The 18436-nt window shown below is 44.5% G+C and overlaps 3 protein-coding genes across 3 annotated transcripts; all 3 read right to left on the bottom strand.

Annotated features, from left to right (window-relative positions):
• Nucleotides 1-2590: 2590 nt before the first annotated feature.
• On the bottom strand, nucleotides 2591-3568 carry LOC136355682 (uncharacterized). Its single transcript, XM_066308506.1, has one exon. It carries the CDS (start codon nucleotides 3566-3568, stop codon nucleotides 2591-2593), a length of 978 nt encoding a protein of 325 aa, XP_066164603.1.
• Nucleotides 3569-6448: 2880 nt separating this feature from the next.
• Nucleotides 6449-9126, bottom strand: LOC136355681 (uncharacterized). Its single transcript, XM_066308505.1, has 6 exons — nucleotides 8964-9126; nucleotides 8766-8834; nucleotides 8068-8232; nucleotides 7317-7448; nucleotides 6554-6693; nucleotides 6449-6466 (listed from the first exon to the last, which is right to left on the bottom strand). The coding sequence occupies exons 1-6, from the start codon at nucleotides 9034-9036 to the stop codon at nucleotides 6449-6451; spliced, it is 597 nt and encodes a 198-aa protein (XP_066164602.1). The 5' UTR covers nucleotides 9037-9126.
• A 1615-nt stretch (nucleotides 9127-10741) lies between these two features.
• On the bottom strand, nucleotides 10742-17793 carry LOC112936131 (uncharacterized). The gene is given in 10 exon segments (XM_066308504.1): nucleotides 10742-11041; nucleotides 11189-11268; nucleotides 11353-11523; nucleotides 12289-12381; nucleotides 14975-15073; nucleotides 15154-15264; nucleotides 15997-16136; nucleotides 16855-16986; nucleotides 17347-17508; nucleotides 17664-17793. Coding segments are annotated over 10 exon segments (1182 nt in total). The 3' UTR covers nucleotides 10742-10977.
• Between the last annotated feature and the right edge of the window lie 643 nt (nucleotides 17794-18436).

Here is an 18436-nt window from a genome sequence, read left to right as displayed (position 1 = left end):
TTGGTCGCTGCATGAACCGGCTAACAGCCAACAGCGAATGCCAAATCTGGCCGCATGTGGACAAGGTAGCGAAGGTTGCCCACAATACGTTGGTACGGCGTGGCGTCAACCTCCTCAGCCGTGCTGTCGCGGCTCAGCTTCAACCTTTCCTCCATGGGAGTGTAGGCTAGGTTGCAGCCGGTGAGCCCGCCCAACTCGACGATGCGCTTGGCGTAGGCGGTCTGGCGAAGAGAGATGCCAGAGCTGTCCTGGTGGACCTCGATCCCCAGGTAGAAAGAGAGAAGGCCCAAATCGCTCATCTGGAAAGTCGCCTTCATCTCCTCCTTGAACGCCTCCACCTCAGCCTCCTTGGTGCCGGTGATCACCAAGTCGTCGACGTAGACGCCTACCAACAGGGCATTGCCGTCCTTGCCCCGCCGGTAGACAGCAGCTTCGTGAGAGCTCTGCTGGAACCCCATTTGCTTGAGAGTGGAGTCCAGCTTGGCGTTCCAAGCTCGGGGCGCCTGCCACAAGCCGTAGAGGGCCTTGCGCAGGCGAAGAACCTTGTTCTCCTTGCTGGGGATGACGAATCCTGGCGGCTGGTGGGCGTAGACCTCCTTCTTCAGGTCTCCGTTGAGGAAGGCGGACTTGACATCCATGTGGTGCACACGCCATCCTTCCTGGGCCGCCAGCGCGAGGAGGAGACGAACAGACTCCATTCGCGCAACGGGCGCGAAGGCGTCGTCAAAGTCGACTCCCTCCTGCTGAACGAAGCCGCGCGCCACCAGACGCGCCTTGTGCTTGATCACCGCCCCGGCCTCATCCTTCTTGAGCTTGTAGACCCACTTAAGGGTGATGGCGCGGTGGCCGACAGGAAGATCTGCCAGCACCCACGTCCGGTTTCGCTCGACCGCGTCCATCTCGTGCTGCATCGCAGTGCGCCATGCCACATCTCCATTCGCCTCTGCGAAGGAGCAGGGCTCGCCGTCCTCATGCGCCAGGTGCAGCTCGGCCTCGAAGTCGTGCGTCGCCAGTCCAAGGACGGGCTGATCACCGAAGATGTTGTCCACGGTGTGGTAGCGCAGAGGCTCGTCGTCGTGGTACGCATCAACACGATCCTCGTCGTTGGACAACGGAGTGGCGAACTCCACCGGTGGTGTGGGCGCTGGTGTAGGAGAGCAGGGCGTAGCCGGTGATGGAGGAGTCGCTGGTGGTGTAGGTGGTGGAGGACTCGCCGGAGCTGATGGCGAGCCGGGTGCCGAGGTGGACGAGCTCGGTGAAGATGAGCTGCTAGCTCCCCCGGCTCCCCCAAAGTGGACGTAGTCGACGACGAAGTCTCGGAGAGTCGAAGTCGAGCCGTCGTCCACCGCCTTGTCCCAAGCCCAACCTCGCCCTTCGTCGAACACGACGTCCCGAGAAATGCGGACACGCTGCGTCGCAGGGTCGAGGATGCGGTAGGCCTTGACGCCCTCCGCATAGCCGATGAAGACTCCCGGCGAGCTCCGGTCGTCGAGCTTGCCGACGTGGTTGAGCTCCTTGGCGAAGGCGAGACAGCCAAAGACGCGGAGGTGGCTCACCACCGGCTTGCGCCCGTGCCAGGCCTCGTACGGCGTCTTGCCGTCAAGGGCCTTGGTGGGCAAGCGGTTGAGGAGATGGACGGCAGTCATCACCGCCTCCTCCCAGTAGATTGCCGGCATCCCTCTTTGCTTGAGGAGGGCGCGGGCAGTGGCCACCACTGTCTGGTTGCGGCGCTCCACAACGCCGTTCTGCTGCGGGGTGTATGGCGCGGAGAAGTGGCGCTGGATCCCCTCGTCGGCGCAGTACGCCGCGAACTCAGCCGCCGTGAACTCGCCACCGTTGTTGGTGCGTAGCACCCGAAGCTTGCGGCCGCACTCCTTCTCCGCAGCAACTTGATGGTGCTTGATGGCGTCTGCAGCAGCTGCCTTGGAGTCGTGCAGGACCACCCACATGTAGCGGGACACGTCGTCGACGAGCAGCAGGAAGAAGCGCCGGCCTCCAGGTGTGGCCGGAGTCACAGGGCCGCAGAGGTCACCGTGCACGAGCTCCAGCTTCTCCTCGGCGCGGAAACTTGCTTGGCGGGGAAAGGGGAGTCGCCGCTGCTTGGTGAGGACGCAGGTGTCGCAAAACTGCTCCACGTGCTCGACTCGCGGCATGCCCTGCACCATCTCCTTGTTGCCGAGCTGCTTCAAGGCTCCGAAGTTGAGGTGCCCAAAGCGCTCGTGCCACCGCCATGCATCATCGTCGCGGCGGGCTGCAAGGCACACAGGCTGCGCTACCTGTACATGGAGAACATAGAGGCGATTGGCGCCCCTGTTCACCTTGACGAGAAGGCGACGATGGCGATCCCAAACCCGCAAGACCCCGTCCTCTATCTCCACGCGCGAGCCGTTCTCATCCAGTTGTCCCAAACTGATGATGGAGTTCCTTAGCGCGGGGATGTAGTAGACACCGGTGAGCAGCCGGTGCTCGCCGGTCTTGGCAGTGAAGAGGATGGAGCCGACGCCCTTGATCACCACGGTGGAGGCGTCCCCAAACTTGACGGAGCCTTGAACGCTGGAGTCAAGCTCGGAGAAGAATTCCCGCCGCCCGGTCATGTGGTGAGTGGCACCGGTGTCGAGGCACCATCCGTCGATCTTGTCGCCGCATGATCCGTTGCTGAGGAAGACGTGGGCCGCGGCTCGTCGAGGTGGAGGGGCGCGGTAGCGTCCGATGCGGGAGTGAAGTGCGGCTCGATGCTTCCGTGTACGAAAAACAGAGCCACCTCGTCACCCTCCTGTGCTTGAGCGACGTGTGCTTGACCGCCGTGCTTCGCCTGCCGGCAGTCCTTGGCCCAGTAGCCGGTCTTCCCGCAGTTGTGGCAGGTGTCGTCGCGGCTGCCCTTGTGCTCGCCATTGGCGTCGCCAAGAGCGCCACTACGCGCCTTCTCCCACTTGCGTGGTCGACGCTTGCGGCTGCTCGACGATCCCGAAGCCGAAGAGCCTGTGGCCTCCCCCTTCTTCCACTCCTGCTGGCGGGCGAGCCACTGCTCCTTGGTGAAGAAAAGCTTGCCACCAATGGTGATCGGCTCTGAGGGAGGTAGCTGCTTGCGGTTGTCGACGGCCTTGAGGCGACCCATCACCTCTTCGATTGTGAGCTCGGTGAAGTCCAGCAGCGTCTCGATCGACAGAGCCAGCTGCGTGTACTTCTCGGGGACGACGCGAAGGAGCTTCTCCACGGCTCTCTCCTCGTCAATGGTGGTGTCGCCGAGCTGCGCCAACCGCTGCTGCAAGGAGTTGAGGCGGAGAACGAAGTCATCGATGTCCTCACCCGGCTTGAAGGCCAGGTTCTCCCAATCCTGACGCAGCTTCTGAAGCGTGGACCTGCGGGCGCGGTCGCTGCCGATGCGTGCCGAAGCAATGGCGTCCCAGGCGTCCTTGGTAGTCCGCTTGTTCACGATGGAGGACTGCATCTCCGTCGGAACAGCAGCAAGGAGCGCCTCCAACGCCCGCCGATCTTCCCCGTAGTCGACATCGCCGTACCAGACCGTGTCCCACATGTGGCGCGCCTGCAACTTCACCTTCATCACCATCGCCCATTCGGCGTAGTTAGTCTTGGTGAGCATGGGCCATGCGCCGCCAACATCCTTGACGATGGTCTGCACAACGGGAGGAGAGCCGGAGCGTCCACGGCGACCACGGTGCCGGTCCGAGGAAGGGGAGGCGCGCTGCCTGCGAGGGCTTCGTGCGCCAATGTCCCGTCCACCCTGCTCCCGGTCGAAGTCCAGTTGTGCCTCAATCGCCGCTGCCTGCTCCCAGAGTCGCTGGGCCTCCAGAGCGCGGTCGATCCAAGGATCGCGCCATAGATCATGCCACTCCTCATCGCGGTGGAGATCTGATCCTCCGCAATGGGGGCTGAAGTCGCGATCACGTCGGCCTACGTGTCGATCCCGGTCTGCGTCGCGTCGCACGCAGGCCGCGTTTGCCAGCTCCAAGTCACGCCGCTCCTCCTCAGCTCGCAAAGTAGCAGCAGCAGCTGCAGCCTGCCTGGCCGCCTCCGCGGTGCGTGCTGCTTCAGCGTCTGCCGCCACGAGACGTGCCGCCCTCGTGGCTGCCTGCAGCCGCGCCTCCGCTTCCTCACACGCCGCGCGCGCTTCCTGCGCAGCCGCTCACGCCTCCTGCGCAACCCGCGCAGCAGCAGTCGCATAGCCATCGCCCTCAGCGTCGACCGCCGACCGCCTGCTGCCTCGTCCGCTGGAAGTGCTTGAGGCATGGGACAAGAGAGAGGGGGAACGAATGGAGTGGAGAGACATTTTTGGATGGGGAGTCGATGGAACTCAGATAAACCTTGCTATGATACCAATTGTTAGCAAAAGGAACACAGGTTTTGGGGCTAGTTTAATTTCTATTCTCCACTCAATCAACTATGGCTGGTTGGATACATATATATAGGCTAGTGGCTTACATCCTAAGAAACTAGGAGTGGCTTACATCCTAAGGAAAACTACTAGTGGCTTACATCCTAAGGCAGCCAACTATTATTCCAAAAATAGATGTTAAAAGCATATAGTAAAAACAAGACTTAATCTGTCATTATAAGCTACTACCTCCATCCCAAAATAAGGGATCTTGACTATGTATCTGGACATGCCCATGTTTGGTACTATTTCAAACTTCGAATCCAAGTCTACAATCTGCATGATGAAAGCTAACATATAATAGGGATTCAAATGATCATGACGAGAACTATCGAGTGACCCGTTTTATCTTCAGAATTTGGAACTAAGAAAGTGAAAATGAATAAGAGAAAACAAGAATGACTTCTGACAAATCAGAGATATACACATAGGCTGTGTTTAGATTCAAAGTTTGGATCCAAACTTCAGTCCTTTTCTATCACGTCAACCTGTCATACACACAACTTTTCAGTCACATCATCTCCAATTTCAACCAAAATCCAAACTTTGCGCTGAACTAAACACAGCCATAGTTTAAATCATCAAGGTAAACAAGCATAGAACGGTCCAAAAACTTTTAGTTCAAGCCAAACCTTGGGAGTCAAGCGTCTCGATTTCCCATGAGCAATAATTCCTTCAACTGTCCAATTTGTTACTGCACTGATAGAGGAAGTGAAAGGAAATAGAATCTCCACATGATCTCTTCTTCCAACGCTTGCAGAGATTTCTACAGGTGTACGTCCGCTCTGCAAAGTAACAGAAGAAGATAACCTTTGTACGATAACTTAACAAAAAAATAAGAATCAAGAGCGTGATTATTAAATAAGCAAGAACCTTGTGGAGGTGGTTTTCCCCCTGAATACTTTCATGAACAGAAATGCTTAACTTATTTGAAGTGCTAAATGACTTAAATTCAAAAGGCAATAAGCCAATAATAAAAGAGTCAACTGAATTAGAACAAGTAATTCAGGTTGAACCATACATGGTGTGCACTTGTGATGCACAGGCGTACGCATGGAACACCATGTCGGGACCACATACTTAACATACCCGAGAACAGAAAAAAATAATTGTACAACCAATAGAGTAATAATTTAGTACTCAAAGTGACATGTATTAGATCATGCACTAAGAAGAACAACAACTCTAGAAAGAAGAACAGGGCCTAAAAAGCACACCTGTTTATCTGGAATGTTAGGATCTGCATGAACCTCAAGCAAGTACTTGATACAGTCAGTTAAGCCAGCTGTCGTGGCCACCACCAAGGGAGTGTTTGGACAAGCATAGTTCACATCAGCACCAGCCTAGGTTGGCATAATTCACATCAGGACCAGCCAATTCAATTAATACAATAATATGCATAATATAGAAGTGCTTCGTACAGAAATCTATATATTGTTAAATAAACATATATGTTCTGTATTTTCCTTTGTACGAAGGGTTTCCTTGTTTTCCTACATGTACATGTATACATTTGGGCCCACAGCCCTTAGAGATGAATACAAGCACTATGGATAACAATAGCAATTAATAGATTCTCAACTTATAAAGAAGATAATATGAAGAAACAAAGGTGAAGCAGTTACCAGACCTTAACAAGCAGCTTTACACATTCCAAAGAATCAGATTCATCCAATCCATGTTTAGCAGAACGGAGAGCCGTAAGAATAGGGGTACCCCAAACTCCTGAAGTGTTGTTTGACTACAAATTTAATGCAAGAAACAAAATTATTCCCTACACACAAGTAAGATAACTCACATGTTATAAAAATGTGACTGCGGAATAATAAATAGAAACAGTATAAACACCCATATATTTCTCTGCATTTCCATGTGTTTGCAACAATCTTGTATGTAGTTGTTAAAATTAAACTGTTTAGGACTAATACGTTACCCAGTGCTTGGAAACACTGCCAGGACATGTAACAATTAAATATTCAACCGTAAGTGCCTAAAACAATATTATGAAAGATTTATTGGACTTATCAAGCACAAAATATATTAAGAGCCAGTAAACTATGAAGGCGTGAAATACTAAATGAACACAAGCACATAAAAACTCAGATAGTATCAAGATATAAGACTAATGCAAATGACAAAAACAACAAATTTACTTATTACATCTACATGGTGATCCAATAAAATCTTGACGACACCAATCCTCCTATAGAAAACAGCAATATGTAGTGGTGTCCCATGAGCAACAACTATACCAGTCCTAGCTCCACTGGATAACAAGAGACGGACTACTTCTTCATACCCTAAACAAAATGAAAAAAAAAAGGCACTGTCATAACCTGCTTGTTCGAGAAAAAGAAATGGTACTATCATAACAAAGAACAAGCATTATTAGAACACTACATAGTTAGATAAAAGTAGCTTTTCTGCTAAAAAGATCCTTCCAACCACCCATCTTTCCATAACTAAAAACAAATAAGGAGTTATCGGTCTCTTGGTGAGGTGCTTAGCTCAACAATTAACTGCGTGTTGTTATAATACTACACAGGACATCAAGAAAATGATCGCTAGTGAGGAAGCATTGAAAAATAGTAAAACAAATATAGCTAACATAACTTTGCAAAGAATAATGACAGTGATATTTTAGGCAGGAATACTTCAAATAGCAGGATGGTTTGTAGATTGCCCGCCATGTGGCTACAACAAACTAGTCAAGCATAAAAGGAATATAGGGACACTAATCCAACCTGCAGAAACTACCCCAAAAAAAGTCACAACAATGAATTACTGAATACTTTTTTTTTCACAATTAAGTCCAATGGTTCTTGATTTGATGGTTAAAATTTGAACACATCAGTACATATTCAACAAGACATTTGTAGTCACAAAATGAAAAAATAATAATAGTAGACGTGAAGAGAAAGACCATTTTTCGCAGCAAAATGAAGAGCAACAGAGCCCGTCTCATCTGTCTTATTAGGATCAGCCCCATGCTCAAGAAGATATCTCACAACATAGGCTTCTCCAAACATTGCGGCAGAAGCCAAAGCTGTCACACCTGTCAACAACAATGAAAACAAGTACCTTGTGAGATTACCAACAATTTGGCTCTCCTCTAAATTATTACAGTCCTCAAGCTCATCAAAAAATTTTACACCATACATGCATTTGCCATAGGAAGAATTCCTAGTAGCATGTTAAATAATACACAGTTTGCATGATTTCTAAAAGAACACATCACTATTGGATGGCCTCAGAATATCACATTGCACGGTGTGTATGCATGCACTGGTGTGCATTTAAATTTTTTAGTATTTTAGGAAAGTCTATATGCCCCAGCTAGGTTCTAATAGAATTTAGGAATGCTATATATGGAACCTAAATGGTACCTTATGTTATGTATGGAACTGGATCTTGAAAGTACCACACAAAGTTCATAATAACCTCAAATCCAAAATGCATTTTTTTAATCAATCAAAGCATCTATTTATTGAAAGTTGCTTATTGAAATAGCCCAACTTTCTCATGCTGCATCTATTTATAACATAAAAGAATGTAGCATTGTGTGAACTAAATGTTGTGTCACACAACAGGTTGCTTGACATAATCTGTTGAATAAACTAATAAACCATTCCCAAAAAAAAATGCATTTGATCTAGTGAAAGAGATGCACGCACCATCAGAGAGGCAACCAGCGTTGACGTCAAAGCCAAGCTCCTCCACGAAGTACCTGATGACCTCAATTTTTCCCAGGTGTGCTGCCACTTGCAGTAACCCATTGCCATCTATATTCATATCAGTAAACTTTGCCCTGTCCTTCTCGCCCATTGTATTCACCATTTCTTCAACACCCAAAATTTTGAAGGGGAGAAATCATAATCATGATATGATAAAAGATTGTGCAACCAAAAAAAAATGCAATTCTACATTACTGCGTCTGGTTCACAATTACTAAAGTAACATCGTGAATCACAAAAAAACAAAAATCTGGCTAGGCACAATTGTACAGCATGAGAAAAAAAATCACAAGGTGAAGGCGTGGAGCACACTTCCAGCAGCATGTAAAACATGGCGGAATCCAATCGCGATGCTAGCAACAAAATAGTCACCCATCAGACATGAGTAGAATTGTAGAAAACAACATGATCCTAATTCATTAGAGCATCGATGCTCGCAAAAGAAAAAAGAAATCGACAAATCGTACGTGTACCAATCCAAACATTGCACGCACGCAAGCAGCAAGAGCCCCCCCACCCCCCACCCCCAAAAAAAAAAAAGGCGTACGCACGGCGCAACGCAGACACAAGCACGACAAGAAGAAATCAAGCCCGCCCGCCCGCGGCGTCGGAGACGAGGAGGACGGAGGAGCACTCACTCTTGAGGCGGCGGGCATTTCCCTCCGTCACGGCGTTCAGCAACTCGTTCTCCCTCGGGTCGCCTTTTCCTGGAGGAGGAGGAGACGAAGAACACCGAATCAAAAAAAAAAAACAGCGCCATTAAAGTAGTACTCGTACTAACCAATTAAGCAGGCATGGCAAGGCAAACTAGGGTTTGAAGAGGCGGGGGAACTAACCGATCATGCGGACGATGAGCCAGGAGGCGAATTTGGACTTGACGAACGCCTCCCGCGGCGGCGGCGGATCCATTATTCCGGCGGTGGGCGAGTTGGGGGTTTCGAGCGATGGCTTCGAGGGGAAGGAACAAGGAAGCGGAAGCGGAAGAGGCGGAACTGAAGTGAGGGAGAGAGATTTGGCCAACGGGGCGGGAACGTGGGAAATAGCCTACGCGGCACGCCGGCACCGCCTTGCGCCATGCGGGTAAGAGCAGGTACCATAGCAAACTCTAATTTTAAGAAAATAAAAAGAAAGTGATTGTCTATACATTTATTGATAAATTTTCCTCTAAAAATTTGATAGATGTAATTATAGTACAATTATAATGTAATTATATTGTAACTTGCATGTAACTACATTGTAACTTGTATGTAAGTTTCACGTAATTTCGAATTGTTAGATCTATTATAAGATTTGTTTTGGTGAGGAAGAAAAAATCACAGCACACACATATGTGAAAGGATTTGTTCCATAATCTCCATTTTACTGAAATAACATGTTACGGAGAAATTTTTGAAAGTTACATCATAGTTACAGTGTAATTACACTACGATTGTATTGTAATTATATCTGTCAAGTTTTTAGAAAAAAAATTTATCGATAAATATATAGCAAAATTGATTGGTAATGAGACTAAGGTTTTATAGCTTACAAAATGTGAGAGCTGGGCCCAAAATGGGTTTGGCTAAGATTTAATAGATTTTTGAGCTAAAATATCTAAGGGCTGAGTTGGCTTGTGAAAGGGCCCATAGACCCTGGCCCATTACCACCCCTAAGTGGAGGTGTTTGCTGACTTGCCAGGGTTTCACACAACGAGCTGCTGAGCAGCGGTAGGACGACGGTGTAGGAGGTGTTCACCAAGCGATCGTAGCTGTGGATGCCGAGGAAGATGGTCAGCATGTGGATGTGCACCCTCGTCGCGCTCCTCGATGGCAAAGGGAACATTGTCAAGGTACTTGAGGACCGGGGCAACGAGGTGATGCGTCTAGTAAGCGAGGTTAGGTAAGCCGTGGATCGGGAACATGGCTCACAACCACATTGCTACAATCCGTTACCCATTGGAAGAGCAGAGTAGGGGAGCACAGCCGTTGTCATGGTCGCCACCGCCGCCGCCTCTCGCCCCTCCTCATCGAACCCTATCCACATGCACTTGCGCCTCAACTTCCTTCTCCTCACGCTACCAGAGCTCAGGCCACGTGCACCACTCGAGAGACGAGAGAAAAGGAAGGAGATTGAGAGTGTGGATGATATGTGGGGCCTATTTTTTATCGATGTAAACACCCAATTCAAACCAAATCAACCTGCCACATCATCGAAACCCACCATCTAAACTATCAGAAAACCTAATCGACCAAGTCAACTTGCCACACCATCGAAACTTGCCATCTAAATTGTCAAGACTTAATTAACTTGGTTTCGCAAGTAAAGGGTTTAATTAAGACTATGTTCGGCAGCTTACTTTTCATGCGCATACCTTTCAAACTGTTAAATAATTTTTTTTACAAAAAGTTTTTAATATGAAAGTTACTTAAAAAATCATATTAATCTATTTTTTAACAAAATATAAGTAATACTTAATTAATTATACATTAATAAGTCACTCCATTTTCCGTGCATGGGAGATTATCCCTAGCGCAAGGAACGAACGAGTATTATGATTTAGGCATGTCAACACTCGATGTAAAGATGTAGAGATGAGGGATCACAAGTGAACTTACTCCTATACTAAAGATTGCAATTAGGCGATGAAATGATAAGGAGTCCGAGAGGATATCAAGATACTCGAGTAATGAAACACCGAGGAAAGCATCTCTCCAAACATGGTAGGCCTAAGTGGTACTACGCACGACCAGCTATGTGATCCAAAAGGTGTACGAGGTACTGGTAATACATTATAGCGCTCCAGCTCAGAGCATTACGACCGTTTTCTGCACAATATGTTACACAAAACGTGCAGCCAAAGCCTAAACTTATCTAATCGGATGGCTTGAAGTTCTTTGTAGCGACATGATGCTTCTTCATCGCCTCAATCGCCTCCCTGCAAGCGTCAAATGAAGTTGGTTAAACTTTGTTCCACGTTTTGTTTAGACTAACCTGAAACAAAATGTGCATAATAGTGATGTGCAATCTTATGCAAGAAATTGTCCAACAAGTTAGAAATGGAACTTAGTTTAAGACGGATTACCGTAATGCTTTCTCCATCTCAGCATTTCCAGGTTCCAGCTTCAGTCCAGCCATGAAAGCATCGCATGCCTTTTCGTGCTTCTATGGATAAAAAGGCGGGCAGATTACATATGGGAAGTGACAAGCAAAGTAGTGCAAGGTGAAGAAATAAGGATTTTATCTGACCTTCAGCAACATGAGAGCAGCTCCTTTCCTGTAATAACCTTTTATCCATTCAGGCCGCAATTGTATGCAAAACTCAGCATCAAACAAAGCTGCCTCCGCTTCGGTCATTTGAAGATGGCAAAGGCTCCTATTCGAATAGAGTGTTGCATCAGTAGGATCCATCTCAATTGCCTGCATCAAAACACAGAATTACTCAAGAGTCAACAAAGTTCCTTTGCGGAAATAGGCAGAACTTCTATTGTTAAAGGCTGACAACGTCCTAGTTATGATGCGCTGGAAGAGCAACACCCCAATTCACAAGAAAACACTAGTTCCCATAATAGCATGCCTATTAACGATAACAGAGGGGTATATTCAAGCTTCGCGGTAGTTTTGAAGAGAAACATCAATCCCACATTCTGGACATTATTCTAAGGGGTTGCTGAAGATTTGCATGAATGGATTCCTATTGTTTCCAACAATAAATATAAATGCACTCACAGTGCTCTTTGGCTCATTATTAGACAGACTTGCAATAAGACAGAATCATAGTAAATGTGTGAAATGGTTTTACACAGACCTATAACTAAATAGGCGATATAGGGAGAAAATCCAATAGGACTGGAATCCTATAAAACTCCTATGTTTTTCCTTCAAATCAAAGGGGGCCAAAATAGTTTAATTCCTCTAAACAGAATAGACCCTAAAAGGTTTGAGTTTATGGAAGTTATTTTTCAAAACAAATCTAAACATACCAATTCTATGTTTTGAAACTAAATAATTTAAAATTTATTGATAGTCAAAGTTTCAAAAGTTTGACTAAAACGTCAAACACCATAAATATTTTTTACTAGAGTATTTTTCTATATCTATGCACATGTGTTGCAAAGAAGATATATCCAAAATAGACCATACTGTCTATGATGTAAAAAATGAGGCTTGCTCACATCATCATACCTGACTGTAGAAATTTGAGGCACCACGGTAGTCCTTTCTCTTAACAGCTTTCTCACCACATAGTTTGAGCTGAGCCTTTTCATTCTGATCATCCTGTTTGTCCTACGTCACGAAAACAAACCAATTTAGTCAATATACCAACATTAAATGTACAAAATCTTCTGCAGATAAAAGATAATTTCATGAAACAATTTTATATAGCAATAAAAGCCATATAAAAAATCTTCTGAAGATAAAAAATAATTTAATGAAACAATTTTATATAGCAATATAAGGCATATCGAATTTTTATTTAAAAATGAAACCACAATATATAAGGTGCAAACTAAGACAATAACCCACTCTTGTATGTTTCAAAATAGAACACAAGGGTGATATCAGTTTCTACCTGATATCTCATTCACATATAGTTGGAAAAAATTTGGTCCTAATTACTACGCAGGTGCAACAAAAATAAGCCAATAGGTGCTACAAAGGCAACACCATTTCCATGGATCAAATAATAGAGGCCACACCATGCTGTCTAGAAAACAGTGATGATGAACCAAACACCACAGTTTATACCATGAATTAGCTTACTCGTAATACCAATATGATCAACTGATCTGGGTTAGATTACTTTTGGCATAAAGCTTGATTATAACAACCTCGTTTAGCACAACTGATTGTTTAAAATTGATGTGTGGCCAATTGTTTTTTTTTCATCCAAGTTGCAAGCCAAGAATTATCATGCTTCGAAGAAAGAGAAGTTGTGACAAAAACATTCAGTTTACACAATTTGTATACACTTAATTTGATTTCTTAACAAACAAAAAAACTTTCAACTGAATTCAACAATAGCTTAACACCAAGCATAGCAGTACATAACCGCAACTGAACCTTAAACTTCTAAGCTTATGTTTTTGGAGCACATGTGTAGCCATTGGTCAATACCTAGACAGTTACTGGTCATTAATTCTTTGCAAACTCCAATTTTTCTAAGATTTTCTGCAAATCTTATGTATCACCAAATAACATCACATCAAGCATTTCTCAAATAAAACTAAAACAACAAATAATGAGTCTCTTCATTTCTGTTATGTCAAATAGTAGAAACCATACCGAACTCTCTGGCAGTTTTCCTTGCCCTGACTAGTACAAAAGGAATCTAGAAAAAAAAAACTACTCTCCTTGCATGATGGGATAAGATTATGACATTCTGTGTTATGTGTGTTTGTACAGCTCAAACAGTACAGAATATACCTATCATCAGGATTAAGGGTTTCCTTATCAAAATATGAATATTCAATGAATAAATAATTGATTACTTTCCTAACATTGGGATTAGTTATTGTGTGTATTCAAAATTTCTAATTGGTAAGGAATGTAAGGATCCAATATTGAGGATCAAGCTAACATGAGCAGTCCCACAGGTACTACAGCATCCTGAGTCATCCATGTGAAAGGGACCCAATGCAATTATTACGATCAAGCAATCAACAAACACTTAGGTTGATCACAACCTCCTAGCTTTTGGGAAGCTCACCATTGATGAGAGCAATTCCACCTCCATCCTAGTCTTGGAATTTGTACCATATCCATGAATCAATACCCAAGCATAAGGGTCCAAAGACTAGGATAAGGCCATACCAGATTCTGTTGACGGTAGGCCTATCCCGTTAGCTAGGAGACTTGATCAAGCGAGACCTAATATGCTAATATGTGTTTCTTTGTTTCTCGATCATAATAATAGGAATCTAGGTGTATGTGGGTCCATTTCATAGGGGCAGCTCATATTTCTACAATCCCAACTTGAACCTCAATAATAGCAATATAAAACCGAAGGGAGTAATATGCACTAGAGAAAACAATATCATCAATACATTCATGTGACCCAAAGCATAGGTGCGAATATTTAAACTATAAAAAAATTGACAGGCACATAAGGAAATACAGAACAGTCTCAACAAATTGTTTTCACTCACACCTTGGGCTTTGAACATTTTGATTTGGCATGTTTCGATTTGGCCTGGGCAAGAATTCCTTCAACAGTCCAGTTTGACACAGCTCAAATGGGGGAAGTTAACGGGAACAGTAATTCCACGTCCTTTCTTCTTCCATAGCTTGCAGCAAGTTGTATTGGCAAGGCACCACACTACAAAGTAACAGAACAACAATTATATAACTACTACCTCAAAAGCAATATCGACCAAGGCAGGAATATCACAAGCATTCATTATACAAATAACAGCAGAAGTATATAAGCCAATTATAAATAGAAGAAATGTGCACAAATAGATGGATATATTTTTTTTCGAAACAAAATATGTGGAGTTATTGATGCCCACTCATATGCCATTTTCAGCTGCAATTTAAATGCCATCTGAGCTTCACTTTAAATGTCATCTGAGCTACATTTTGTAGAAGCCTAAACATCACTCAACCCAAAAACCAATTACATACTCGCAAAAGAACTTAATTATTTGTACAAGCACGATTAAAAAAAATTTCAACCTTTTAGCTACCCATATTAGTAGTCAGATCAAATTCTCGACAGTCAAGGCCCAAGGGCTTAAGGTGATAAGCCATAATTATGTATAATGGGGGCATATCTAGCATTGGTCACAACTTTTTGGATAAGAAAAGGAAATGAGGAAGTCAAAAGAATACAAAAACTCACATCACAAGTTGGGATATTAGGGTCTGCGCCAGCCTTTAGCAAGTATTTAATTCAGGCAGTCAAGCCATTAGTAATTGCTACCACCAACGGAGTGTCACGATCACTGAAGTTAACATCAGCGCCTGCCTATTTGTATGAAACACACAAAATTATCAATGCCACTGTTCATACAAACAGATTGATCCCATAAAGTGAATTCAAGTTACCTCAACAAGTAGCTTTACACACTTCAGTGAAATAGACTCAGCTAGTCCTTGAGAAGTAGCATGAAGAGTTGCAACCAACGGTGTACCCAACTCTTCTGAAACCTTGTTTGGCTAAATTGGGGAAAAAAAATACTGCCTTTAGGGCCTGCTCACTTTGCTACCATTTTCAACCTTACCAAGTTTTGGCATTGCCAAATTTTGGTAAGGTTGCCAAAATTTTAGCAAGGTTGCCAAATTTTGGCAAGATTTTATATGTGCTTACTAAAATTTGGCAACAAACTAAATGTAACCACTTTTTTGGTAATTTTGCCAAAACTTGGTAAGGTTGAAAATGATAGCAAACTGAACAAGCCTTTAGTGAAAACATATTGAATTACATTTATTACATAATATGCCAGATATTAAATGTTGGGATATAAATATAGATGCAAACTATATCCTGCAAAATATAAATAGGAGCATGCAGTTATTCTTCTTAATACAAATATGGGCAATCCTTTTGTGCATTCCCTAAAAAGTATCTGCTCTTCTCATGAACCTCCATATTTTATTTAGAAAACAGGCAACAAAATCATTAGTCCTATGCAATTTGCAATACATGGCTAAGTGTCAACTGCAACAACAGCTTTTCATCAACACAAATGTATATGGAGTGTGTTGATCAATTGGAACCAAAAAAACACGTTTTTCATGGCATGGGTAAGATTTATCACCCCACCAGCTTGAGTGGCAAGGTTCACAAGAGAAATACTAAATAAAACTGTGATCCAAACTAAATGCATTTGCATTGTACCAAGTTAGCACCAAAGGCTAATATGAGAAGACATGGAATCTACTTCTTACATCTGCATGGTGCTCCAATAAAACTTTCATGACATCAGCCTTCCCATATGCAGCAGCAATATGTAGTGGTGTCCCATGAAAATAAGCTATATCAATGCTAGCTCCTCTAGATAGCAACAGTCGTGCTACTTCATCATGACCTAAACAAGATGCACAAAAATAACATGACAAAATTACCATGAAAATAAGCATTTATCAAACAGATGGCTAAACAACAGAAATATATATATTCTTAAAAGATGCATGATTCATAAAAATAATATTTTTACTGTCCTACCTAGACACCAAAGCATGCATCTTTTACTTGATGGCTATTGGCTGAAGTTAACTATTTAAGATGCCATCCAATACGATGATTCGGGAAACTGATCGCACGAACAAGAATATATTTGTTCCCACTTTATTATAACAAGGCAAATAGAAGTTCCAGGATGTACTAACATTCATAATGAAAATAAGTAAAACTGGAATATGTATAAGTTACACCAACTCGTAGAAAAAAAATCAAAACATGTGAGTGAGCTCATCTAGCTTGTCAGAGAAGTAGCATAAAAAACAGAACAGAGATGCTAATCGGCATTACAGGTCTGGACTCTGCACATCACCAAGGACCAGCAGGGACTAGGGAAAATCAGTCAAATCAATCATCCTTCTTATATACCTCGATATTCAAACTACCTTCACTAGATCTATGGGAATTACGTAAAATGAAAAAAAAAGAGAGGCGTAAATGTCTAAATGGCAGAAACAGAAACTGCTCCGGCACACAACGAAGCACCCTGCTATACTTTTTCCAACTTTTTATCAATCAAGAGATTAACTGGTCAACATAGAGCTGAATGAAGGTAGAAAGATAACCATTTTTTGCAGCACAGTGAAGAGGAACAGATCATGCATTGCACTTCTTATTTGGATCAGCCCCATGGTCAAGAAGATACCTTGCAGCAGCCAGTCTTCCATCCAACGCAGCAGCAGCCAAAGCTGTTATGCCTGGGAATAACCATAAAAAAACAAGTAACTGTTGAGAACTTGAGATTATCGGCACCCCTCCAAACTAAGGATGGATTTACACAAAAACTCTCCAATGCAATTAGTTGCGACCTAAGTAAGTGATCCATGGTCATTAAGACTGAGTAGCGACTAGAGAGCCATAAACCACAAACCGGAGTGCATATCAAGATGACGCAATGTTCAATTGATGAGATGAATTCAATGGGGGGCATACACAAAATGAGCAATGTTCCAAGACTGAAATTTACTTCCATCGAAGGATACGGCAGAGCAATCACTACGAAGGAAGCAGAGCAGAGCTCTACATAGGAGGAACAACAATACAACATACGTACGTACCAAGCTGGCTGCCGGCATTGATGTCGAAGCCGAGCTCCTCCACCATGCACCTGCAAGACTCCACTTCCCCCAAGCGCGCTGCAGCCTGGAGCGGCCCGATGCCCGAGAAGCCCATGTCGGCGAGCCACGCCTTCCCCTCCGCGTCCTTGCCGCTCGCTAGCTCTTCAGTAGCACACCAAATCCAACAAAAAATGCGTAAAAAAATCAAAAAAAAGAAAGAAAAATCCAGAAAAAAAAAACAGGAGTAAGACGCGAAGCAAAGGGCCGGCAGCGGAGATCGCGCAGGGGGGAAAGGACGCAGCGAGCTCACGGCTCACCCCTGAGGCGGCGGACGTTGCCGCGGGTGGCCGCCTCGAAGAACTCGCTCTGCGGGCCGGCGTCATTGTAGTACGGGAGCGCGCGGCGGAGGGCGAGGCCGACGCGGAAGTTGAAGCTCGGGTCGGCCATGGCGGCGGCCGCCGCCTTGAGCGCCAGCTAGGGTTTTCGCGAGGAGAGGAGACTTTTGGAGAGGCGAAGAAGTCGGCGAGCGTGTGGCGTGGTTCGTGGTTGGTCGCGTGGTGCGTCCGGCGCAATCGCCACTCGCTTTCTGCTGCGCGATTATATAGCAAGGCGCCTGGCTGCGCGTCTCACGGTCACAAGCTGTTTGGATAAAGATTGTTTGAATGAAATCCCACGTCCAAATAACCGTATTTTCAAATCTCCACAGCCCGGGATATCCAGAACAATATCTTGGAAACGAAATCACTACTGGTTACATTTCGTTTGGAGATGACAGATTTCATCAATATACAAGTTTGATAGTTATAGCAAATACTACCTCCGTTTTTATGGCGTAGTTATTTTTTTTATCAACGTTTAATCATTCGACTTATTCAAAATTTTAATGCAAATATAAAAATATTTAAATCATGCTTAAAAAACATTTGATTATACATCAAATCACAATAAAATAAATAATAATTACATATTTTTTAAAAAATATAAAACGATTTGTCAAAAATATCTCGAAAGTCAATAAAATCATATATTAAAAAAACAGAGGGAATAATTATTTTCATACACCGATTATTGCGAGAAGATTTTCACCTAA

This window comes from Oryza sativa, chromosome 3, assembly GCF_034140825.1.
Source record: "Oryza sativa Japonica Group chromosome 3, ASM3414082v1".
In the NCBI taxonomy this organism is placed as follows: domain Eukaryota; kingdom Viridiplantae; phylum Streptophyta; class Magnoliopsida; order Poales; family Poaceae; genus Oryza; species Oryza sativa.
The sequence above is the reverse complement of the archived record's forward strand: the minus strand, read 5'-3'. Positions and strand labels throughout refer to the sequence as shown.